We start from the raw sequence: 23767 nt of genomic DNA, 5'->3' as shown, positions 1-23767 counted from the left end.
CCGCGAATTGCACGAATATACTGAAGACAAAGAGCCCCTGAGAGAGCAGATATGCGAGGTTTTAACATGGGGTGAGCGGATAGTTTTATATGAGTGAAGGAATGATTTGGAGTACTAAAAACCCTGACAGTGATGCGAGAAATTAAACAGAACCAACCAGACTCAAACGAGTACGACTGGTTCGTCCGTTCCACTTATGCGATTCTCTTAGAAGCATCTAGAGACTGGGCTGCGGACCATCTGTTGTTGCTCCTGGATATCTGCCTTGAAGTGAGCTGCCAACCGATGTGAAATATCAGATCAAGTATATTCATAATGCAAGCACAGGTCTATAGCTGACAAGATGTGATAAAGCTCATCGATAGGTACCCAAATGATGTCGGGTCCCATGTCAAATCTGAGATACATCACCGACAAGTTTCATGCAACCTTCTCGGAATGCTTATTAATTCGAACATGGCTCGTATTGAAACAGAGCCAGTAAGAAAGGTAAGCTTATAAATATTCACTCGGTTTTATGTTGGTTGCGAATATTGATTGCCCCAACGAAATCATTCTATGCCAGTGTAACAAGTCACTGGGTGAATCTTCAGACGGGAAATATTGCCTCAGATACGATAGTCACTACTAAAAAATACTGTCAAATTGTTTGCTTCAACCTTGAAGCTATCATCCATTTAGAAAAATGGGCAGAAGCAGAGGGATTTATCAGAGAGATAAGTGCCATGAGCGATGATATTGATATCCATTCCACAGTGGCAGATATTATCTTGACCTCAGCACAAGTGCCGCATGACTACCTTATACGCAGTCTTCAAGTATGTCCTTCCATACTAAATCACAAGTAGTAACTCACTAATTATCCAAACAGGTGCTAGTCATACATATAAATTCCACCAAACTCCCCGGTTATATCAGATGCATCTTCGATATTTGCATTCACAACCATGAGACCAACACGGCACTACTACCTACATGCGAATCAGTGCTTGATCAAGCTTACATTCATGCCCAAGATATGTCCACTTCTATATCCTCCACCATGCGGGATGCGAACGATGAACAACTTGAAGTCTACCCGGACGAAGAATTGGAATATCTGAGCACAACCTCATTTAATCTTGCAGTGGACTTGTATTTGGCGGGACGCCGGGAGGATGCACAGCGTTGGGCGCGCAAGGCAGTTGGTCTGGCGAGGTTGATTAGGGATGGTTGTAATCGTGGGAGATTGACTCAGGTATTGGAAGCGAAGTATGGAAAATGGCTTACGTATGGTGTTGACTAGCTAAGCAGAAGGGGGAAGAAGCAAAAAGAAGAGGAAGGAAATTCAAATTGTCCCCTGGAGAAGTTCTCATCCAGACTTTTCAAGGGGTTGGGTATCTTCTAATTATGGTTATAGAAAAAAAAAAAAAAGGGATATAAAATACAGAAGAGAAGAGGAAAGAATGCAATGAACCCATTGAGAAAATGAAAATCAAAGTGAGAAAAATTTATAACGCCGTGAAATGATTTTAAAATACGCGAAAAGAAGGAAAAAAGTAGTAAACCTCTGAAGATGTGAGGAAAGTACTTAAGGTAAATGAGTATCAACCGTCACATCCGTCCAACCGTCTAAAAGATACGTCGAATCCATGTCAAACGATCCAAAGTCTGAGTGAAAAAAACACCACACCGATGCCATAATATATTACGAATAAAGTGGGGGAAAACGAAAGAAAAAAAGAAAAAGGATTGAAAGAAAGAATATCTGAATGATGAAAAAGTCAACCCTCGCCATCAGCATCTAGAGAACGACTCCTCGAGACTTGTCTGGCTCCTGATCTCGTTGACAGTAGTGGTGTAGACGGCACGCGTCTCGCGATTTTTGTTAATTTAGCACTTGGTGCCAGGGAAGGAGAAGCGACGATGTCTTGCTTTTTGTTTATGGTGGTGTTATTGCTGCTGCGTTTGTTTTTATTGTTCTCTTTGTTCTCTTTCTCACTGCTGTCCATCTCGGTATCTGGGCTAGAGCTATTTCTCGCTGCGCGCTCACCCAGTGCATGAATAGTTAGGTTAAGTTCTCGATCTAGCTCTTTGGCGTATCGGGGGTATTGGGTTGAGCTGTGTAGCTTCTTTCGGTAGGCTCGTAACGTCCGGCAGACCTGCTCCGTGGACATGTTGAGACTACCGAACTCGCTTGGCCCTGAGGTCTTAACACGTGACGATCGAAAATCAATAGATGATGATTGGCGAAGGCTATTTATACTTGAACGACGATTGGCGCCGTTCAAAAGCTTGGTTTTAGGACTAGGGGGAGAAGGAGATCTCCTTGAGTCGAGGATGGGAATAGGAGATCGGCGAATATTAGGAAGATGTGGTAGCTGTGGTGGCGGTGAATCACCGCGTGAAGAACTCATATTTCTCGGTAAAGATGGAGCAAGTGTATACCGAGAGACTTTCTTGCGTATACGAGGAGGCGATTGCTCACGAACAGGGGTGGGCGTTGCCACAAGACCATCCTGGCGAAATCCGGCAAGTTCGGATCTTGAGAGGATTCGACGAAGTGGAGGCTTGGCAGCAACCAGTTCCTTTGACGGGGTCTCATCTTCCTCGCGGATATTGCCTTGTGAAAGTTCCTGGGCCTGTTGCTGTTGAATTGACAGATCCCAGATCATCACCACTCCGTCAAGGCCAGTGCTGACCAAAACACGGCTCACCTCTTTCGTGGTGCTGCTCTTCGGCCGCTCCAACAAGATAACGTCACTGACACCTTCCGAGTGCCCAAATTCTTTGGTTAATAATCCATCTCGCTCAAAGTCGTAGACCCTGATAGACTTGTCAGTAGTTGACACGCCAACCAGGATACGGGGGCTTTGCCCGGGTATTTCGCTAGCTACAGTGAGAGAGCTCATCACGACAGCGTCGTTGGACTCAAAATCAATAGCCTTGAATGAGTGGATATGTCGTCCAGAACCAACGTCAAATCGTTGTATGTGACGGTCAATAGTTGAAATCACAAGAATATCTGGGTCGTCGGGGGCGATGGTCATTGACAGCGGCGAGACCTTCAGAGTGATGACCTTGCACATGAGAAATGCAATTACAGTGGACGTTTCAGTATCTCGAGTAGCTTTTTCCCGAACAATCACCGTTCGATCGGCAGAACAGGATAGAAGGCGCTCTCCATCATTCATGAAAAGCAATTGAACAACAGCCCCGACATGATCATCCATTGTCTGAATTAATTCAAAGGCGTCCTCAGTCTTCTTGAAAAGCTGAACCATACGATCTCGACCAGAGCTTGCAACCAGACTCAGACATGGTGTTGTGCAGTGAATGGCAATGTCGGTGATTTCAGCACCGTGAGCTCGCACTTCATTCACGCATTTCCAGGGATTCGCGGAAAATATTCTAATTTTGGTTAGTATCGCTACTTTAATGCAGTGCTGTTACATGGGCGAGATAGAAGAACTTACTTAAGCACACCGTAGCGATCACCGGACACATAATTATCGGCATCCTCTGCTACCCGAAGGACTTTAAGTTCATTGGCTGCCTCGTCTTCGCCTGATGCCAATTGTTCAAGTTCGACTTTCTTTGATGCTTGACATTTGCCCTGCATGTTCCAGAAATTCACAGAACCCTCGCATGACCATGTGAAAAAGTCGGCCTCGTACATATTTGGCCTTTTCAGTGGTCTAACACCCAGGACCGGGTCTCGATGGGCTGGAACCTGACTATTTTTGAAAGTATCATCGTCATCATTGCCGTTTCCAAAGACATCGGCAGGACAAACGTGAATAGCTCTCGTAGAGTCTACTGTAACTATGTGGCTTGAAAGGTAGGCCATGGATATAAAAGTTGGCGCCTTACCTTTCATATTCTGATTCTCAAGCGGAGAAGTAGGAGTTGGTGATCCAGGCTTGAGCCATTCGCGTATGTCTTCCATTTTTAGCTTCAAAGATTTCCTTCCTCGGCCACCTAGCCAGACAATGCCAGAATCGGGCGCGAACGCAACGGAAGTAAGCCCGAAGGGCGCATATTTCACAATTGTCAATTTCTGAGCACCTTCACCGTCGTCAAGCAAACAGATAGCGCCGCCATCTGTGCAGAGAATAGCTTCATTTTCCGATACACTAGCAATGCAGGTGAACGTGTGTTCACCGAGCGAACCCAAGAGGCAATTGCGTCCAGACAAAGCTTTCGGATTACTAGAGCCATTCGTGTAGTTTTCACTGTTGGGACGCAGTTTGGAAGGCGATCCGGGCTGTCCATCGAGTCTCCAAACTTTGACATGGCGAATGCCGGCACTAGCGAATACAAGTTAATAAAAGTCAGTTCAGCAGAATATATCAAGAGACGTGGTAGAATTACGTGATTAGTGTTTGACCTATCCAGCACATGTCACGAATGAATGACGTGCATTTGTTCGTCGAATGTAGTTTTGCGACACCAGTCCGCAAGTTGATTGCCCAAACAAAGAGAAAGCCATCATTCATGTCTCCTAGAGTCGCTAGATATTGTGAATTGGAACTGAAGGCGAGGCTGCGCACGCCAAAGGTATGCTCCGTCAAGGCTGTTAGAGGGACATCGCGGGGCGCATCAGGAGCTGTAGAGAAGATCAATACGCGGGGATTATAACCGGTCTATAGTTTATTTATTTACTGTTAGCGTACTGCGTAACTCGGCTGACTTGGGTTGAAGTTTCATGAGCGAAGCTTACCTCTCCAACGGCCAAGAATCTCCCATTGGGACTGATAGCAACACTTGTGACCGCTTTTATTCTTTCGCGCGATGTCCATGTGCGAGAACCACTGGAGTCCGCGCAATCGCCACCAGGGGATGGTCCTCCGCTAGCCCCTAGTCTGTTAGCAATCGACCTGACGCGGTTATCTGGCGTTGTAGGACTCGTAGGATGATTGTAAAATGAGACGACCGGGTTTACCGGAGAGGCGGTGGGACGAGCGCGGAAGAAACGTTGATTGACCGTCCCATCTGGGTCGATATCTGCTAATATCGCCGCAGATCCCACGCACAGGGCAAAAGATCTGCTGGTTTCGTGTGAAGAGAAGCCATTGGGAGTAGTGGTGGTCGTTCCAATCACCGTCTGTAGGGATAGAATGGACTGATGCGGTGAGGGTTTATTAGGCGAGCGTGTGCCAGGTCTCAGGATGGGTGAATTAGCAGGGGTAATTTTCAGAGACGCTCCGGGCGTAGGCAATTTGGACTTTGTATTCCACGAGTTACTGGCCATCACATCGACGACTGAGTCCCTCTTCTTTATTCGATAGCCGGGACAGGTCGAACAGCATGAGGCTTGCAGATAGAGGCATTGGTCGGGCCCTTCATTTAGTGGGCACGTTTTCGTCTTGAAGACAGCTCAGTTCAACGTCATCCCTTGATTTGCTTGTATTGATAGGTCACTCCGATGAGCTTGCGGCCAGTAATCGTGGTAGGGTGGGCGGTGTGAGGTTTGTTTTGTTGTGAGGGGAATCTCGTGTTCGTAAACAATACGTAATAGGAATAAATAGTGAGGTAAAAGGTAAAAAAGTTAAACAAAATTGTGAGGTATCCAGCAGCAAGTAGAAAGGAGAGACACGAAAGACGGATAATTAAGAGAGTGTAATTTTGCGAGCGATTGCTCCTGCAAAAGGGTCGTGATATGGAGAAATACCAAAGCAACCGGGCTGGCAGCTGCGCTTGAAGGCTAAATCCCAAAACGGCTAGTGCACACTAGTCCGTAATGACAAATGCAAATAGGGCGCTATGATTGGCGGCCTTGATGCAAGGAGAGCTACCCGATCCAGCGCAAATATGTGGGACCTTTGAAGCATTCTGGTTGGTGGGCTGGTAGATAGCCACCTTACCCAACTGGATGTTAGCACGTACTAACCGCTCTAGGCTTAGTATAGTCGTGGTCTACTTTGGAGTTTCCAATGTTTTGTAATAATGTTAATTTAACGACATCTAAACAAATCAACAAGGAAGACTGCGTGGACTGTCACTTCTAGGTCAATCCCAGTCTCCATCGAGGACAACCTCCTTGCCTGTTTCCTTGGCCTTGAGGACTTCGTCAATCGTCCATGGCCGACATACATGACCAGGAGGGATATTTGTGTTCACGAATTCAACCCCGCTAGTCAGGTTTGCGAGCGCCTTCTCGTAGTTTTCAATGGCATACTGCTCTGGATCGTGTTTCCAGATCCAGCTACCAAGTATTCCAATTGGCTTTGTCTGGGATGCGCTGGCGTTGGCAGAGCGATTGCGCATCTCATGATTGAGGATGCCTAGCAGTTGCAGACAGGAGACCCGTTCAAACCTGTGATAATGATCTCAGAACCAGGATACTGTACAGGACGCTGAGGGTCTCTCAAAAAGGGATCATGACGAACCTAAGCTTATTGTGAACACGGGTTGCCCAAGGGACATTCTCTTTCCCAGCAATGCGCAAGCAAGCCGCCAGCGAGACGGCATCTTCCATTCCTTGCGTAGCACCGTTCCCAGAGGATGGAAGGAAACTATGTGCCGCATCACCTACTTGAACCACTCGCCCGGCCGGGGAAACCCAGCACGGTTGAGGCTCCCGCCACATGAGTTTGAAATCGTGGATCTGGTCCTTGGAGGTCATCTTGATCAATCGATTTGCAAAATCGGGCCAACCATTGATTGTGGCGGTAGTCTGGAGAACGACTTCGGGCTCCACCCAATTTGACCAGGACTCGATGCTGCTTCCACGGTTCTATCATAATATTAGTGACGGTATATATGCAGGCGGGACTCGTCCTTGAACTATACTGGGTATGTGAGGTACCAAATCATATCATCCTTCGTCCTACCAAACAGGGCATATACGTCCTCTCTAGATCGCAGTCAGCAAAACATGGGTTGAGACCCGGCGACGACATACCCCATCCATAATTGCGTGCAAGGCATCCCGTTCTCCAACAAGGGGAATTTCTCCTCAATCACAGGATCCACAAGAGCCTGATCGATAGGCAACAACGCGCGATATATTGAAAACCCCGTCGGGCGGGCTCGCGCTTCATGGCCCAGAGTCGTACTATACGACTTACTTCCAATCCCATCCGCGGCGACCACAACGTCTGCTTCGACCTTGTCGTTGTTTTCCAGAATCACAGTCGCCTTAGAAGCATGTGAATCTTCACAGTATTTCAAAACGTGTTTACCATATTCCACTGTGAGTCCAGCGCGCTCCACCTGATCCGCCAGCATCTTGTGCAAGTTCGGACGACTATGCCTATAAATTCTTGCGGTCTGCTCGCTGTCATGGTCTTCAGCGCCGTCAATTTTTGGGGCAGGATTCGGACGGAACGGTCCCGGGCCAGAAATCAAGTCTCCATTGATCTTATGCCAGGAAACCCACATCTCGTACGAAATGCGTTCGTTTTCATCCGCCATATCTGGCCAACGCTGCAAAGCCCGTACTGCGCTGGTCCCTATCGTAAGGACATCACCTAGGTACCGTCAGCCAGTCACTTACGACGACAACTGACGTTAAATTTATCAACCAACTAGCTGAAGGCTATGGAATGACAACTGCCACGATAGATCTACCTGTTAAAAGTCGTGAGGGAGCTTTTTCCAGAATCCGTACATCATGCCCCTTACGCCAGCACTCGAGGCCGGTTAGTAAACCCGCGACTCCTCCGCCCACTATCAAAACCGAGATACCCGTTGGTGGTGATCTTTCAGGTAGCCTGGCGGGGGAAGATGAGGCCTTCGCTTGCTGCGGTGGCAGATGCGTCCTCGTCGCAGAATTGGATTCCAGGTCGGCCTTCATGGTGTGATCCGCTTGGCAGGTAGTTAAAACAGGAAGCAATCAATTATAAGAAGCCTGATTTGAACTTTCACTCTTCCTTTCTCTTCTGAGTCTTCGCTGGGGAATATCCTATAATATCCTACGAAAAGTAACGAGTCTTTGCAAAGTCGAGTCATATCGGAGCTTGTTCTGCATATATTGATTTCAAATACGGAGATGGAGGCTACCTTTCGCCCCATTTCAATGATTGGACGTTTCTATTTGTCCAAAGTTCGCGATTCCAATGAGATGAAACGGCTCGTGACTTGTTTCGGAGTCGGAGAAAGCGGTATGAATCGGCTGCTATTTGATCATGACCCCAAAAGTATTAGCTGGCAGTATCTATTCAGTACTGTACCTGTATTGGCGATTATACGTACTAAAGGTACTCCGATCCGCCTCCGAGACACCGACTGCCTACGCACCGAGGATCCTGAAACTCGGTGGTATCCATGGATACCATCAGCACTGCCCTTAGGATGCAGGATGGACTGCCGATATTCTGGAGCTGACGTCTGCGTTTCTACGGAGCGCGGAGTGAAGGTTTGATCAGGCAGAAATTAAGAATACCCAGCTCCCTATCTCCTGGTTTCTATACCTCCAGTGGAAATCGACATTTGCAATCTGTACAGTACATAATACATACATGTTTGTCAGTCGCCGTAGCCCACACACCATTGAACACACATCCCATACTCATCCTCAACAATGAATGCTGGCGCTGTTATGCAGGCTCTCGTGGGCGGCGAGTCTGGCGGGTACCGGCTCGCCGATGACATTCCCATCCCTGCTCCAAAGCCAGGCACGATGCTATGTCGAGTACATGCCGTCGCCTTGAGCCCCTACGACGCAAAGATTGTAGACTACTCCAACACGCCCGACGCAGTTGGTGGCTGTGACTTTGCCGGCGTCGTGGTGGAAGTAGGCGAAGGCGTGACGCGGTTCAAAACGGGCGACCGCATTCTCGCAGTGACTTTTGGTCTCTCCGCCTCCGACAAGAGCGCGGGTGCGTTTGCAGAGTATGCGCTCGCGACGGAGGACCTAAGCTGTCGCGTTCCGGACGAATTATCCTTGACGCAGGCGAGCTCGATGGGCTTGGGCATTGCGACGGCTGGTCTTGCCCTTTTTCAGGCACCCGGGCTGCAGCTGGCCACGAAGCTGGTTCCCAAGGAGGAGTCCGACGCGAAGGTATTTGTTCTTGTTTCCGGGGGGGCAACGGGCACAGGAACTATGGCAACCCAGCTCTTGAAAGGGTGAGTTCAAAGTCTCGCGATTAGTGTCTCCGCACCTGGAAAACGTACGTTATTCATTCTTTCTGTTTACAGCGCTGGCTACATACCCATAGTCACCTGTTCACCGTCCAACAACGCCCTCTGCGAATCCTACGGTGCTGTAGCTTGCTTCGACTATAATTCCCCCACGTGCGGTGCCGACATCCGCGAGTACACCGACAACAGCCTAACTTCCGTCTTCGACTGTGTTACCGACGCAACGACGATGAAGATGTGCTACGAAGCCATTGGCTCTTCGGGCGGGAAATACGTTGCCTTGGAGGCCATTGCCACGACGATCAAGTACACGCGCCGGGATGTGGCTGCAGACTGGCTGATGGCTCCCACGATTTTGGGAACGCCCGTCGAGCTCCCGGGAGCGTATGGGCGCCCCAGCACGCCGGAGCACAGGAGATTCGGCACAGACTTGTTTCTGCTAGCCGAGAAATGGATACAGAAGGGCGAAATCAAGCATCATCCGCTGGAGATTCGGGAAGGGGGTCTGGCAAGGATCCCGACCTATGTTAATGACTTGCGGGTTGGAAATGTGCGGGCCAAAAGACAGGTTGTCCCATTAATTTGCTAGGTAGAAAACATCAGAGTCTCTCACAGGCGAACTTTTACCCAAAAATTCTAGGCAACTTGGGCATGGGGATTCTCACCAGTATATTTGGAAAACCCCTCATGTAAAGGGTAAACGTCCGGAGGCTAGTACGAGAGAATAGACTACGTTTAAATTGCTTCATGATTGCGCTCAGGAAGTCTCAGCTCGATTATTTCATGAATGCGTGACATTTCACTACATTTCCGTGCTGCCTGCACAGCTAGGTCGGCTAAGTGGTTGGGGATTTTACAAGACTGCCAATGTCTGATCTTGAGTCTTGATTACTTTAAATCGGAATATTCATAGTAAGATTTGGAACCTTGCATCAAATCCCGACGCCGACTCGCAAAGTCGGCGGCGTCGGATCGGCTGCCGGTTATAAGCCCAGACCTGGAAGGATATACGGAGTACTGCTGGCCTTACACATAGACCTGAACATGAGACTTAAACTTCAGCGTTGGAATCAAAACACTTGCAATTTCTTTAGCAGAATTTCTACAATCGCCCATTGCACCACTACTTCTGGAGAATCTCTGTACCTATCAACAGTGCAGTAAATTCTCGCTATTCTCCTTAACTCAAGACGCATACGAAACAAAGAAACAAACAGACACTTTCAGGAACACAGCATAGAAAGCAGGACAGACCATGGCGCCAACGTCTCGCGAAGACATTGAGTTTAAGACCCTTAGTGGTGTCATTCTACGTGGCTGGTTGTACCCAGCCCAAAAGCGCGGACCGGGCATCATTCTTTCTGCGGGGGTAGGTTGACTTTCTGTGCCTAGACCACGACTGAGGGACGCTGCCAAACTGAACCGTGAAAAAATGCAGTTCAACATGCCCAAAGACGTGGTTTTGCCTGACATTGCCGAGTGGTATCGAAAGCGTGGATTCACGGCACTCATCTTCGACACATATGGCATCGGCACCAGCGACGGTGAGCCCAGATGTGATGTGAGTGTTCTCTGGCTTCTTCTAGACGTTGCTATAGTTGACGGCTCGCTCTAATATGCGGCAAAAGACGGACATGCACAGGCGGGTAGAGGACTTCGTCGACTCGGTCACCTGGTTTTCCCAGAACCCGCTGGTTGACCCGGAAAAGATTGCTCTCTGGGGCCTCTGTTTTGACGGAAACATCATGCTCGCAACAGCGGCGACAGACCGGCGTGTCGCCGCCGTTGTGTCGGTCGCGCCCATGATCGATGTCACCGGGGACCCGGAGCGCCGCGAGGCCATCCTCGAGCTCGCGCTGGCGGACCGTGCCGGTCAGCTCGTGGGTGAAGAGCCCATGTATCTACCCCTCGTCGACGAAGATGGTGTCATGCCTCTGGGCCAGGTGTCGGGCTTCGGTTTCTTCTCCGCCATGGAGGACATGAATCTGCCCGTTGAGAACCGCGTCACGGTGCAGAGTTACATGCGGGCCCTCAGCTGGAACATTCTGCATTTACTCCCCAAAATCAGCCCAACGCCCGTCATCATGGTTACGCCCGAGCTGGACCAAGTGTTTCCCGCGCAAAAGCAAAAGGAGGCCTTTGACATGTTGGGGGAACCCAAGGAGCATTGCATTATTGCGGGGAAACATCACTTTGACTGGATGTTTGGGGACATGGATGGCGTTTTTAATAGACAGCTCGACTTTTTACACAAGCACATGAAGCTTTGAATGGATCGTATGCACCCTTTCAGCTCTTTCTTTGTTCTTTTTCCTTTTCATTTTCACATTTATTTTCTTTGAGTACAGTCAGCACAAAACCATCAAATAGAATTCGTGTTCTACTCACTATGTGCGCGGCTTCTTCTCAATCTGTTGCTATTTAAAGTTTATTTCTTTCCTTTACTACGGTCTAGAATCCTTCCTCCATGTGCTTTTGTAATCTCTGAATGACATGCTTGATTTTGGCGTGCTCATCGGGCAGCATCCTCAGCATATTTTGAGCAAGGTCAACAACGCATTGTGAGCCGCCACCGCCGCCGCCTTCGTCCCCGACTTCAAATCCTAGACTAGATGTCAGGTTCGGGGAGAGGAGTGCCATGCTAGTGAAGTTGCCACCATTGGCATCCGCCTCTGAGCTAGCAGAAGAAGCCTTCCAGTTCGCTGTTCGGAGGCTCCGGTCTACACGGCTGATAAGGTGCATGACGAGTTGAAGGACCATCACGAACTGGGCAGAAGACGCCTCATTACTGTGCAAGGCTTGCTTCTGATGTCTATCGCTCTCCGTGGCGGCCATTGACCCTAGAGACCAGCGGATAGAATCACAAATCGCCCTGAAGAGGCCTAGGACATGCTGGTGAGAGGCGAGGGCGAGAAAAACCAGTCCGTAGTCGGTAGTGATGGGCTGTTGCGATTCATGCTCGCTGGACTGCGAGGAGGACAAAGAAGAACTGGCGGGCAAAGAGTTGAAGTTCGCTGCCAGAATACCGTGTATGATACGTACTAGCGCATTGGCGATCTCGAATGCTTCGTTCACCACGGGCGAGTTTACCGTCAGCGGCGGCGTACTACTATCCGCGTGATGGTCCAGTTGGCGAGTAGCACACATGGCCCGGGTGCTAAGAGCCATTACTTGCTTGGTCAGGGCGTCGACCACCGAGCTTTTGTTGTTGTTCCCACTGTCTCGAGAAAGACCGGCGGAGCTGGCTTCTGAATTAATGTCGGAGTCTCCCATGTTCGCGTTTCCACCCGCTTCTGGTCCTGGTAGTGTCGCGGGGATTGGAAACAAGTTGTTAAGGTTGTGGTTCCACATATGATGTCGGACGTCGTCGTCGAAGCCGGGCATATCCGTGTCGACAGTAGTGTCGAGCAATGGCATCGTCATCATGTCGTCCAGTAAACCAGATGATGACCCTGGTATAGGAACCCTCTGAGAGAGCACGCCAGTGAGATCTTGACTGCTGAATTGCAAACTTCTTGTATCACTTCTTCGATGATGGGATGTTCGTCTATTCTTCTGTCTTGCTGTAACTTACTTTCCTAGTCAATCATTGATCGAACCCAGCCAGCTAAGCAAATGTGAAGTATATAAGCAAGGGGGAAAATAGATATCACATACAGCTGTACACGCAGGGCACGTCTGCCTTTGCACATCGTTCGCATGGGGCAAGCTGGTCACCGTTGACGGTGGCTTGCAAATTGTGATTCTTCAGGCATCGCACTTTTTGTTGACGGCAGCGGTCGCATGAGTGTCGTTGGGGGAACATTCTCTGTCAAGTATCTAGGTGACGTATAAGAGCTGCAATTGCTTGTGGTAGCCCTATCATCAATTATCAACGAACGAACTCAATGACTAGTATTAATAGTTCATCGTCCTGAACCCCGCGGCCTGATCTAGCCAACATTTTGGATTGAGGAGGCGAAGCTACTTCATGCAAGAACTACTGCGAGAATCGTGCGTCGTTGACAATCTCAGGCTCTCAACCTCTTGAAATGCTTTCAATCCAATGAGATGTCGCCATTTCCGATAACTCGATCTGCCGACCAGTGCCGTGCAAGTCTGCAGATGCTTTGCAGACGCTTTGCAGATGTAATCATACCTTCGTAGACCAGGTCGCTTATAGAGAACAAGTTTCTGCGACTCCACTAAACCTGTTGCAGCAAGTTCAGCCGGCTTGCATCTGTTTCCTTACCACACCAGACTACAATTACTTAAGCCGTGGCAATACTATATATAGTGACTTTGTGTGAATGGATGTCGTAATTACCTAGGTAACGGCCGTAGGCCGTGAACTATACCTTATATCTCGTAGTATACCTATCCCCTATTGGGACAAGGGGCACTAGGGGTAGAAAATGTGGCTGGCTGCCATGGCCAGATAGATGACCCCCTGGTAACTACCTTGGGTATGTACCGAGTACACACTGGCTGTTGCTGCAAGCTGCAATGGTCATACTACGCCTTATTGCCCAACTCATCCTGTTTGTGTTTTAGAGAGAAGAAGAAAAAAATGACAAACGAAAAAGAATAGCAGTGTGTCAAGTTATTATGATTTGCCTAACTTAGAAGTGAAGATGGGGGTGGGAAGGCAAATAACCTCGAAAAATGGTGCCTAGAAGGGAGTCAATACACCAACACCAACGAAAAGTTTATGTATGCTTGTTGTTAATACTCGGATCGACATTAGCTTTACAGGTATCTCTACTGTCAGGAATTTTGACGAATCCTGGTCCGAAACACCCATCACCACCATTTTCCAAGCGGTATACCCCATCCACCATACCTAAAACTGCCCTTCGTACCGAGAAGTGCATGATACAAGCCTGTGAAGCCGTCCAGGATCAAATAAAAAACCAGAGATCAGCAAAATTGAGCATCAATCTGGCGTTACCCAGCGGACTACCGAAAATCGGTTCAAAAGACGTCACCTCGCTCATATAGCCCAGAACTCGGTTAATGGGCCCTTAAGCTTCATCGAGTGGAAGCTTTGATACGATGAAGTGTTTTAATACGTGACTGAAACCTTCCAGGACTCCCGACGGCTAATATAGGCGTGGACAAATGGGGCGCGGGGAGATATTATAAGCCCCAGCGAGGTCAATTTCATAAAATCATTGTATCAAGCTCCTGGGCTGATATTGCTGAGACCCAGCGAGACAAAAATACCACTGCAACTTAAATGTATTGCTACCGGTGGCTGGCAAATTGACTCACGCTTTATCTTCAGATGCACTGGGTCTAATGAAGTGCTGGTTTCATGGCAGCGAGAACATACCACACAAGCTTCTTACCTCATTCAACACACGCTTGCCAACCACTTGATGATGACAAGCCCTTTACCTGATTTGAATGCGTATGATCTTCGCTCATGTACTCCATCCCCGACTAATTTTAATCATCAGATCTTGAAACATTGAAAACAGCCCTGAAATCAATTTAGGTACTATTAAAGTACCAATCAGATATCTCAAAGTATCAAGAAACTGTTTCACCAAAGGTTCAGCCAAATATTACGAAGGTTATTGTCCACCGGCAAATTGCGGCTGAGAATTTCTCAAGTAGCTAGCAATAAACTGGTGCAAATTAGGACCTGACAGCGGATTTTTACCGGTTTAACGGAACTATAAATACTGAATTATTCAGCATGCAATCAGCTCCCTTCAAGGATTTCCGGACTCAGCTAATTGGCCAGAATTAGCTTGGGGTTTGTGGCCTCATTGACGCGTTGTTGTAATTCTATATCTTGAAGTAGCAAATCATGTATTATTTCTTATTAATACTAGCTCATACAGCGCTCCGTACGGCGATCACTAGACGACAGGCTGTGTCGCTTGACTAAACTGGTGTATCAGAACCAAGTGACTCTAGGCACGAAGCGATTAAATAAGTAGTCATCAAATAGAAGAGATTACCTAGTTAGCTAAGTAATGGAAGAAAATGTATCGAGAGTCGTTACCACCTAGACCTTCCCAATCAAACTACCTAGGTAGGCATCGACCGAGGCAAAGAAAGAAGTGCAAGTGCAGGAAATTTGGTACTTTCTCGGTTTTCTTTCTTTCTTTCTTTTTTCTTTCTTTTCATTTAGGGCCAATTGGCTGATAAAATCGACCTAGATAGTCGGTGAGATGCGATCAAAGCTGGCAAAACTCGCGACGTGTCACACCGACAGCGGGAAGTGGCGTGGCATACATGTCAAGTTCGTTCTAATTCTGCAGTTTGCTGCATGTGCAAGCAAGCTCTGTGACGAAAAATCACATTCATGGGATTGCTTTAAGGGCTCAGGGGGAGTGGGGCATGTATCTAGAGTGGGTTCATATGGGGCACTAAATATCTAGGGGCCGGCCGGAGAATTAAATGAGCGGCAGCTTTACCTGATTCGGCACTAGCGGTTTTACCTGACTGTAATTTTCGCCGTAGTCCATAGACGCCTGAAAGCAGGAAAATATGACCAAATACCACCGTGGTGATCTACTTTTCAATTCCCTCAACCATCCCTCCTATTTGCACTGACCTGGGGAAGCCCCACACGGCTACCTCAATGGCATGGACTGGCGCAGCTGAATCGAAATCTGGCCGATTCACATTGCACATTGCATGATAGCCACTAAGAAGATGCACCACTCCCTGGCCAACCTAAAGTGAGCGAAGCACACAAAAAGATGGGGGAGCTGGATTTTTGACAAAGTCCGCAAGAGTTGCTTTGAAAGAGAGAGACATTGTACTGCCATTGCTATGATGCATAGCTAGCTCGTCATGTTATTATACCGAATTCTGAAGCATCACATGTCTTGTTCGGCGGGTTGCGACCTCAGCCCATCACATTTGCTCCGGTCCGTAGTCCGGTCCGTACTCCGCTCCGATCGGTTTTGATACCTGCTTAGATGCCCATACTCGTTATCGATTCCATCGGCGCTATCGGTGCACATCAGTCACGGGCAACAACATTACAATCGTGTTGTGAGTTCGACATAAACTCCAAGCATGATTTAGTTGGAGGCTTCCAAGGTTTTTTTCTTCTTTCTCACTACCCGGAGGGGTCCTTGTGCAGGCAACAGCAGTCCGGCATTTATATAAATGCATACCTAGGTAGGTAGATATTTTCCAACCATTGAGTACAAAGTTTTCTTAGGGCCATCAGTTAATTGCTTGTTCAGACTCGAACTCTCTGCTATTGCAGCTTCCATTGCGGAATCACATACATAGCTTCAACATGAAGGGGTCAGTGGCATCCGATACGGCATATTTCATCGAGCAGCTCAAGCTGTTTATCAAGTATCCAGAAGTCCTGAGCAATGACGAGTCGCACCGTTCGGAAATTCAACGCCTCACTCGCTTGGTATCAGTGGCCTTGGAGACGCCACAAGAGTCCATGCAACGCATCATGTTCACTTATCTCCCCCTCGTCACGGCGCGCCTCAGCAATGAATTCGGCCTTTTGGCCACCTTGACCATGGGCGATGACGCCAACCCTGTGGCGCTTTCTGACCTTATAAAGACCAGCGGCTTGGACAAGAGCCTCGTCAGCGCCATCATGGACTACCACTGCTACCACGGTTCCGCAATTGAGCCTCGGCAGGGGTTCTATGCGCCCACAAAGCTCACTCACAACCTGCTCGACCCCAAGGTTGTCACAACCCTCACCTGCTGGCACGACATTGTCGGCCCTGCTTATGGCTCACTTCATCGGGTCCTGACTAGCGGTCCTAACGGTCCTGACGGAAGCGGGAAGAAGACGGCCTTCCAAGTCACCCACAACACCACGCAGAGCTTTTACGACTGGCTTGAATCAAACCCCGAGCGGCACGCGAGCTTTTACGGGTACATGGCGGCGGTTCATGCTGTCACAAAAAAATGGGTCGACGTGGTACAGTTTGACGAGGAAATCGCACACAACGCGCACGAGAACGAGGTAGTTTTTGTCGACATCGGCGGCGGCGATGGCTCGCAGTCCATCGAGGTGCAAAAGGTTCACAACCTCGGCGGCAAGATCGTCATGCAGGATCGCGCTGCCGTCGTTGAAAAAGCGCAAAAGGCCCGCGAGGCCGGCGTGGAGACCATGGTGTACGACTTTTTCACTGAGCAGCCCGTCAAAGGGGCGCGGGCTTACTTCATCCAATTTGTCCTTCTCAACTGGGTCGACGACGACTGCGTGCGCATCCTGGCATCCCAGGCCCCAGCAATGGGCCCTGACAGCGTGCTAATGATCGTTGACTATGTGCAAGGGCACAGGTGGGAGACCAAGGGCAAGATCCCAGAGCCGGACCTATGGACTCCCGCGGCTGCCCTGGCAGCGCGTGCCTGCCACGAGGCCCAAAGCCGATCTAGCGCTGATTATCGCCATTTGCTGGAGCGTGCTGGCTTGGAGATGACGGAAGTCCGAGTGTTCACCAACTTTGGTCAGGCAGTTATCATGGCCAAGAAGCCCAAGCCAGCTGTAGATGGCTCTTGAAAACCAAGTATAGCTAACTAAGCACTTTTGACTCTTATCATTTCACTCTGTCAAGCAATACCATACCTTAACTTCTACAGCCCCTTGTCAGTAAGCACTGTACCGTCGCTCCAGCTTGTGTATATGTAGTGCGAAGACCTCAGGTAATGCGTATACTAGATGTGACGGTGAGCACACAAATAATGTTCGTCTCTACCCACGAAAACATTGAGCATGGAGGGAAGAAGAAGAAAGAAGAACAAGGGAAGGTCTTCATCAATCCATATACATAGACCTGAAAGGGTAATACTGTTGCTGGTTTGATCCAACGAAGGCTATAATCTCACATCGATGCTTATGTCTAGACGGAGCAGACACAACAAGAAATAAATAGTTTCGTATCGCAAATAAAATGCTGTAAGTGCCGTTGCCAAACTAAATGGAAATAACGGAGTTAAAAGGCGTATTGTCGGACATAACAGGGGCAGGGTCAGGTGACCCGCAATTCCCCGTTCTATATATATCGCGGCTCCCGAGATCCTTCCCGTTGCTCCACCCAAGATTCCCCATTCCCATCAAGGGTCAGTTGTTATCGCGTCGCGCGTTCACCACCACGACCGTCACAATGGCTGCCGCTCCTGCACCTATCCCTCAGCTCACAAAGAGCAAGCCGGAGGGTATCGATCTCTACGCTCGCTTCGCTTTAGCCGGTGCGCTGGGTTGCTCCGTCACCCACAGTGCCTTCACACCGGTCGATGTGTATGTCTCCAGCTCCAGCTTCATCACCACCATCGACTAAAACCCACCACACAGTGTCAAGACTAAAATCCAGCTCGATCCTACTACATACAACCGTGGCATGATTGGTAGTTTTCGCCAGGTCGTCCGCAATGAAGGCATTAGCGCTCTCGCAACGGGCTTCGGCCCGACGTTCGCGGGCTATTTCATGCAAGGCGCCTTTAAGTTCGGCGGATACGAATTTTTCCAGCAAAAAACCATCGATGCTCTCGGTGCGGAAAAGGCTAAACAAAATCGCACAGCTGTTTACATTGTTTCCGCTGGTTGCGCTGAGTTCTTCGCCTCGATCGCGCTGTGTCCCCTAGAAGCGACACGTATCCGCCTTGTCTCGACACCCGGCTTTGCTAATGGTTTGATTGGCGGTTTTGGAAAGATTCTGAAGAATGAGGGCATTGGCGCCTTTTATTCTGGCTTTGGCCCTATCCTCTTCAAGCAGTACGTTCCGTTCCTTCTTCAACCAAAGACTCCCTTATAGTTGGATGCAAACAACATGATGAAGACCGAGATCTAATCTACGTATAGGGTTCCTTACACGATAACCAAGTTTGTTGCCTTTGAGAAAGTTTCCGAGGCCATCCTGAGCCAGTTTGACAAGTCCCAAATGTCTGCTGGTACTTCGACCGCTGTGAACTTGGGATCTGGTCTTATTAGCGGTTTCGCGGCTGCTATCGTGTCCCAGCCCGCCGACACCATGCTTTCTAAGATCAACAAGACGAAAGGTCTGCCTGGTGAGAGCACTGTTTCTCGGCTAATCAAGATCGCTGGGGAGCTCGGTCTGCGTGGATCTTTCGCTGGTCTCCCGACGCGTCTGTTCATGGTCGGTGGCCTCACTGCGGGCCAATTCGCTATCTACGGCGATATCAAGAAGTTCCTCGGTAAGTGTGATTCGCTTGCTCTATTTGACACTGGGATAAACTAATTATGTCCACAGGCGCTACAAAGTAGAGAGGAAGCACGTTTTAGATCATTTACTAGCTTCGCACAGTTTAAGCCAAGCGTTAGATCCTTCAGTCAGTATAAAGATTGAGCCTAGCTTCATCTATCTATGTGTTTGGTAGCGCCACATGTGTACTATTTAGAATTTCATTTGAGCATGTTAACCCATGATGACATCGTCTCTACATTTCTACCCACTTGTGACCTGTGTTAACATTGATAATTGTCGTAGGAAATTTTTACGGCCCACCTGACTGACAGCAACCACGTCCATGTTCTCAAGCACTGCGTTGCAAGCACTCGCAGAATGCAGCACCGCGTGTGTGGCTGTGTCAGTGTCAAAAATGCCCCATGGGATTTGCAGGCGGCCAAGCACCAACTGTGCAGAGATGATGTTACAGGCTTGATCTCAACTTAATACCTTTCTCTTTTCTTGTCAGATTAGAATTTGTTTAAACCAATAGATTTCATTTTTACACAAGCTTCGATCATATATTTCTCAAATGGCATAACATGGTTCAGAAATTCATGACATCCTTGAGAAATGCTAGCTGGCCGCCCAAGAGCTCATCGAAGTTCACATCCTTCAAGAAATTCATATGGCCTCTGCCCTTGACAATCTCATACTTCTTCCGTGGTGACTGCAGGCTGTCAAAGATGCTCCGTTGGAATGCAGGCGGCACGATCTCGTCATCTTCAGGCGTCAGAATCATGACGGGAGTGGGGCTGACGGCAGCGAACAGATTCATCGGTTTCCATTTGGCGTGCCGGTAGAAGCTTTGGATGGTCATCCAGTCGTTGAAGGTTGGGGCGGTCTTCTTGGCGCCGTGGACCCATGCGGGCAAGTGGTGCTTTTGCTCGGGCGTCATATCAGCCAGGTACTTGAAGTACATTAGGTGCTCGCCCTTGTCGTTGAGAAGGGGGATGTACTCGGGTGGATTGCCGCGAAGCTGGTTAGCGCGATCTGCAACTGCGCGCGCGACTATGGCGGGTTCGTCTTCGGGATTGAGGCACCAGTCTGGCATCAGACCTTGCGCGATGACCGCCTTAACGCGCTTGTCAAAGGCGGCGGCTTCGAGGGCGATTCCGGAGCTGTAGAAAAAGCCCCAGATGGCGATGCGGTCTGGGTCGACCCAGCCTCCGTCTTGCAGGAACTGTTCGATCCCGTTGATACCAATTAGCATATTTAGACTCGAAGGACAAAGATGAAATTCACTACCGTGACAGCATCATGGTTGTCCTCGGCTATCTTCTGGGGGTCTAGATCGTTTCGAGGCAGGCCGTCGCTCTGGCCCAGCGTGCGGGCGTCGTAGACCAAAGCCGTCACGCCATTCTTTCCAAACCACTCTGCCACACTTGCTACAAATATCTCTTTAGGGCTGTTGAACTAGTAGTGGGAAGAATTAGTTTTGATGGGTTTAAAATCTTCTTGGCCGGGTTTCGATCTGATGAGGGTTTGTTTGGGGAGCTTATCTTACTGCACCATTAACAATCACTGCAGGACCACCCTTTGGACCCTCAAATAGCCATCCTCGCAGAGTCAAGCCGTCCAGGGTTATGAACTCGACATCTTTACGCTCTCCGCTCATGATGGTGACGTGTCTGTGGAGGCTATTCTGTTACTGCTTGGTAGAATGCGAAAATGACTCACGCCCTTGGATAGTTGCTACAACTCCCGGACAGAGCTTTCGAGGGCGGAGAGAATTTGCACTGATTAAATATCAACTTGGCAAGCACCACTTGGGGAGGGGTAAAGACGAGTTCAGACTGCACTGCGGCAAAAAAAACTTTTCTTCTCGCCATTGCCAGACGTCGACAACCTTGAAGTCTGTCGATCAAAGCAATCCCGATTCGCCCGGAGCAGCTTTTCCGAACAGTCATTACAGGCGGTATTTTACAGATCTGTCCGACACGGTAAACGGGTCGGGCCGTCGGCGGTGGCGGTGGCGGTGAAATTACTTTACCGGTCCCGGCTTAGCACCGACTTAAAACTAACTACAAGCGTACCGCTGGAAAGCTCCATGCACTCATTGGCTCAATGCAATCGCCCTTTACTTTTTATGTTTTCTACATAGTATGTGCATAGTGTATTTTATCAGTCCTCATATTGCCAAGATATCATAAATGCAAGAAGCTTGACAAAAGTGAATAGCTGCTCGCCTAGTATAGTCTAAGAAGTTTTGTAATGGGTTATCTGCAAATATTGATATGAAAATGCTACTTTCATCAAGGCGAATTATCAGTTCTTACTCCCTGCAGTACAAGCTCGATGCTAAAGTTTCAGGTTGTGAGTCCTAGAGATATTGAAACCAATTTACGTAAGTTGAATTGTGAACAAGAAAGTTCATTGTTCTCAACATCAGGGACAGTAATTTCTCATAGTTCATATAGGAGGCAAAATGCCTTAGTATGACCACTACTACAAACTTAAAGCCGAGGAACCGTAGATTGCAAAGACCCTCTCATTATGACTCAAGAGCAAGCAAATTTATAGTACTGGTCAAAAATGTACTTCATTCAATTTTCAACATAAAAGTCTACTTCAGAGTTACGGAAATATGCTTGATTTGATATAAATTAAACAGACGGACCACAATAAATACCGACCAGCACTTTAAGAGCCTTCATGTTGAATGGGCCGTGTGCTGCTGGTGTTGAAGCTCTGAGATCGCCTTCATGCAAGCACGGCTTGGACAGCACCGTGGTTGGTGCCAGGGGAAGTATAGATCTTCTCAAGCTTGAGACCTGCCGCATTGAGTAATTCTTCCCAGTCTTTAGCGCTGCGCTCGACACCCGTGACTGTCATCAGAACTAAATCCATCCACCCGGTCTCTGAATCGCCTCCCGTAGGGGGCACCACAATCTCAGCGATGACCAAGCGCGACTTTCCCGGCTCCATAGCATTTGCAATGTTCTTCAAGATGCCGACGCAAAGATGATCTGGCCAGTCATGTAATACGCGACGGATGTAGTATATATGCGCCCCTTGTAGCCAAGTATTAGCAGATTCCTATTGACGTAGAATGTAACTTGAGCCGACAGAAATGTACTTGCCCTTGATAGGCTGTGGATCAAAGAAGTTGTACTCATATTTCTCAAAACGCGTCGGATCCAAGTCGTAGGTATCGCTAATCACCTCAAGGCGATCTTGTAAGACCAGGCGGCCGTCAATGTCTGGGATAGCGTTATTAATCCTTTTGAGGCAGTGTCCCTTCCCACCTCCGATATCGACGACCAATACGTCATCTTTATCTGTATTCTTCGGTGCTAAGAGAGCCTTGAAATCGACTATATCCACGGACCACATAGTTGTAGCAGTCTGTGCTCCCATACCAAGGTTCAGAGCTTTCACACGTTCTGGATACTGCTTCAGATGCTCCCAGATGGACTTGCCGCCGGTTTGGTGCGCATACGTGTACGCATTATCCCTCTCCTCTCCATCACTCTTCCAACCGCGAGAGGCAAGAAACTCGTGCATTTTGTTCCATGGGGGGTACATATCATCAAATCTAAATGTCACAAGAACATATCAATTCAGATACAAGCTGGAAGCTCTTTGGTGGATATTTACTTACATCAGAGTATACATTCCTCGGACTTCTGGGATCAGATAAGCCTTGGAGAAAGGAGTATGGGCATACTCATCCTCCTGCACTTGCTGGAAGGGACCGGTAACGCTGACAATCCTCATCAAACGAGCTAGCGAAAGTGAGCTCTGGGAGCCTATCAATCAGTTTAATGACAGGTGACTGACTTACCGAGCAGTTTCGGGTCAGCACTAAGCTCGGCTGCGAGCTTGGATATTGTGATGCTTCCTTCAGTGGGAATTCTGTCAAAGGCCCCCATCGCAATAAGGCAGCGAATAGCCGATGCTTGGGAGCCCTAAAAAGAGTCAACAATGAATGATGGGGTTCTGTATTGAATGTTGGAAATCGTAGCCCCTACCATTTCGAAAAATCCATAAACACTATCAATGGGTCCACGGATTTCCTGAAGAAGTTTGATACCGTCATTGGTCATGGCATGGCGTGCAACTGCAATTTCGCCCTTATGGGCAACTTCTTCACTACCACCATACTTCTTCGTCACCTGCTCGTACGCGTCTAAAGCCGACATGAATTTGCCGCTGGCATCACGGATTGCCAATGTCTGTTGTGAATCTTGTATGGAACCCATGGCACAGATACCTAGGTATGTTAAGATCAAGAGAGCAAGTGTGGATTGATCTATTCTAGGTATTCAATCTCGCTGCCTGTCATCACCGTACGTAAGAGGGAAGTCAAGCACAAGCGAATCCTTAACACCAACAGATCTCAAATTGACAGGAGTACTCAAGATGTCAAACTTAAACGATTCCTTTTTCCACAATTAGCAGTGGCAGGTTATCATTTAAGAGACACTATGCCACCAACGAACGATCGAGGTCCGATAATCCGTGGCATAGTTTCTGTACTTTTCCGACAAAAGAACCTCCACCGATCTCATCTCCTATCAAGTAAT

The 23767-nt window shown here is 48.5% G+C and overlaps 10 protein-coding genes across 10 annotated transcripts, besides 2 other annotated features; 5 read left to right on the top strand and 5 right to left on the bottom strand.

Moving 5' to 3' along the window:
- Positions 1–456: 456 nt before the first annotated feature.
- UA08_02979 (hypothetical protein) lies at positions 457–1285 on the top strand (the record flags this gene model as incomplete). The annotated part of the gene is made up of 3 exons (XM_020265080.1): positions 457–489; positions 594–818; positions 872–1285. 3 exons carry the CDS (start codon positions 457–459, stop codon positions 1283–1285), a joined length of 672 nt encoding a protein of 223 aa, XP_020122210.1.
- Positions 1286–1763: 478 nt separating this feature from the next.
- Positions 1764–5233, bottom strand: UA08_02978 (hypothetical protein; the record flags this gene model as incomplete). Its single annotated transcript, XM_020265079.1, has 5 exons — positions 1764–3390; positions 3456–3804; positions 3853–4289; positions 4354–4625; positions 4703–5233. 5 exons carry the CDS (start codon positions 5231–5233, stop codon positions 1764–1766), a joined length of 3216 nt encoding a protein of 1071 aa, XP_020122213.1.
- A 758-nt stretch (positions 5234–5991) lies between these two features.
- Positions 5992–7780, bottom strand: UA08_02977 (hypothetical protein; the record flags this gene model as incomplete). Its single annotated transcript, XM_020265078.1, has 6 exons — positions 5992–6298; positions 6372–6718; positions 6775–6838; positions 6887–7019; positions 7053–7454; positions 7609–7780. The coding sequence occupies 6 exons, from the start codon at positions 7778–7780 to the stop codon at positions 5992–5994; spliced, it is 1425 nt and encodes a 474-aa protein (XP_020122212.1).
- A 726-nt stretch (positions 7781–8506) lies between these two features.
- Positions 8507–9655, top strand: UA08_02976 (hypothetical protein; the record flags this gene model as incomplete). Its single annotated transcript, XM_020265077.1, has 2 exons — positions 8507–9051; positions 9124–9655. 2 exons carry the CDS (start codon positions 8507–8509, stop codon positions 9653–9655), a joined length of 1077 nt encoding a protein of 358 aa, XP_020122215.1.
- A 666-nt stretch (positions 9656–10321) lies between these two features.
- UA08_02975 (hypothetical protein) lies at positions 10322–11336 on the top strand (the record flags this gene model as incomplete). Its single annotated transcript, XM_020265076.1, has 3 exons — positions 10322–10435; positions 10505–10627; positions 10665–11336. 3 exons carry the CDS (start codon positions 10322–10324, stop codon positions 11334–11336), a joined length of 909 nt encoding a protein of 302 aa, XP_020122214.1.
- Positions 11337–11517: 181 nt separating this feature from the next.
- On the bottom strand, positions 11518–12492 carry UA08_02974 (hypothetical protein; the record flags this gene model as incomplete). The annotated part of the gene is made up of 1 exon (XM_020265075.1): positions 11518–12492. The coding sequence occupies one exon, from the start codon at positions 12490–12492 to the stop codon at positions 11518–11520; it is 975 nt and encodes a 324-aa protein (XP_020122217.1).
- Positions 12493–13924: 1432 nt separating this feature from the next.
- Positions 13925–14175: a repeat region (Identified by RepeatMasker using a combination of RepBase library and repeat library created with RepeatScout).
- A 43-nt stretch (positions 14176–14218) lies between these two features.
- Positions 14219–14337: a repeat region (Identified by RepeatMasker using a combination of RepBase library and repeat library created with RepeatScout).
- A 1978-nt stretch (positions 14338–16315) lies between these two features.
- On the top strand, positions 16316–17554 carry UA08_02973 (hypothetical protein; the record flags this gene model as incomplete). The annotated part of the gene is made up of 1 exon (XM_020265074.1): positions 16316–17554. One exon carries the CDS (start codon positions 16316–16318, stop codon positions 17552–17554), a length of 1239 nt encoding a protein of 412 aa, XP_020122216.1.
- A 604-nt stretch (positions 17555–18158) lies between these two features.
- On the top strand, positions 18159–19276 carry UA08_02972 (Mitochondrial phosphate carrier protein; the record flags this gene model as incomplete). Its single annotated transcript, XM_020265073.1, has 4 exons — positions 18159–18292; positions 18347–18766; positions 18854–19206; positions 19263–19276. 4 exons carry the CDS (start codon positions 18159–18161, stop codon positions 19274–19276), a joined length of 921 nt encoding a protein of 306 aa, XP_020122219.1.
- Positions 19277–19785: 509 nt separating this feature from the next.
- UA08_02971 (hypothetical protein) lies at positions 19786–20856 on the bottom strand (the record flags this gene model as incomplete). The annotated part of the gene is made up of 3 exons (XM_020265072.1): positions 19786–20421; positions 20487–20654; positions 20746–20856. 3 exons carry the CDS (start codon positions 20854–20856, stop codon positions 19786–19788), a joined length of 915 nt encoding a protein of 304 aa, XP_020122218.1.
- Positions 20857–21941: 1085 nt separating this feature from the next.
- On the bottom strand, positions 21942–23443 carry UA08_02970 (hypothetical protein; the record flags this gene model as incomplete). Its single annotated transcript, XM_020265071.1, has 5 exons — positions 21942–22252; positions 22298–22776; positions 22843–22966; positions 23026–23149; positions 23213–23443. The coding sequence occupies 5 exons, from the start codon at positions 23441–23443 to the stop codon at positions 21942–21944; spliced, it is 1269 nt and encodes a 422-aa protein (XP_020122701.1).
- Between the last annotated feature and the right edge of the window lie 324 nt (positions 23444–23767).

This window comes from Talaromyces atroroseus, assembly GCF_001907595.1.
Source record: "Talaromyces atroroseus strain IBT 11181 chromosome Unknown scaffold_2, whole genome shotgun sequence".
Taxonomy (NCBI): domain Eukaryota; kingdom Fungi; phylum Ascomycota; class Eurotiomycetes; order Eurotiales; family Trichocomaceae; genus Talaromyces; species Talaromyces atroroseus.
This window is presented reverse-complemented; position numbering and strand designations above follow the sequence as displayed.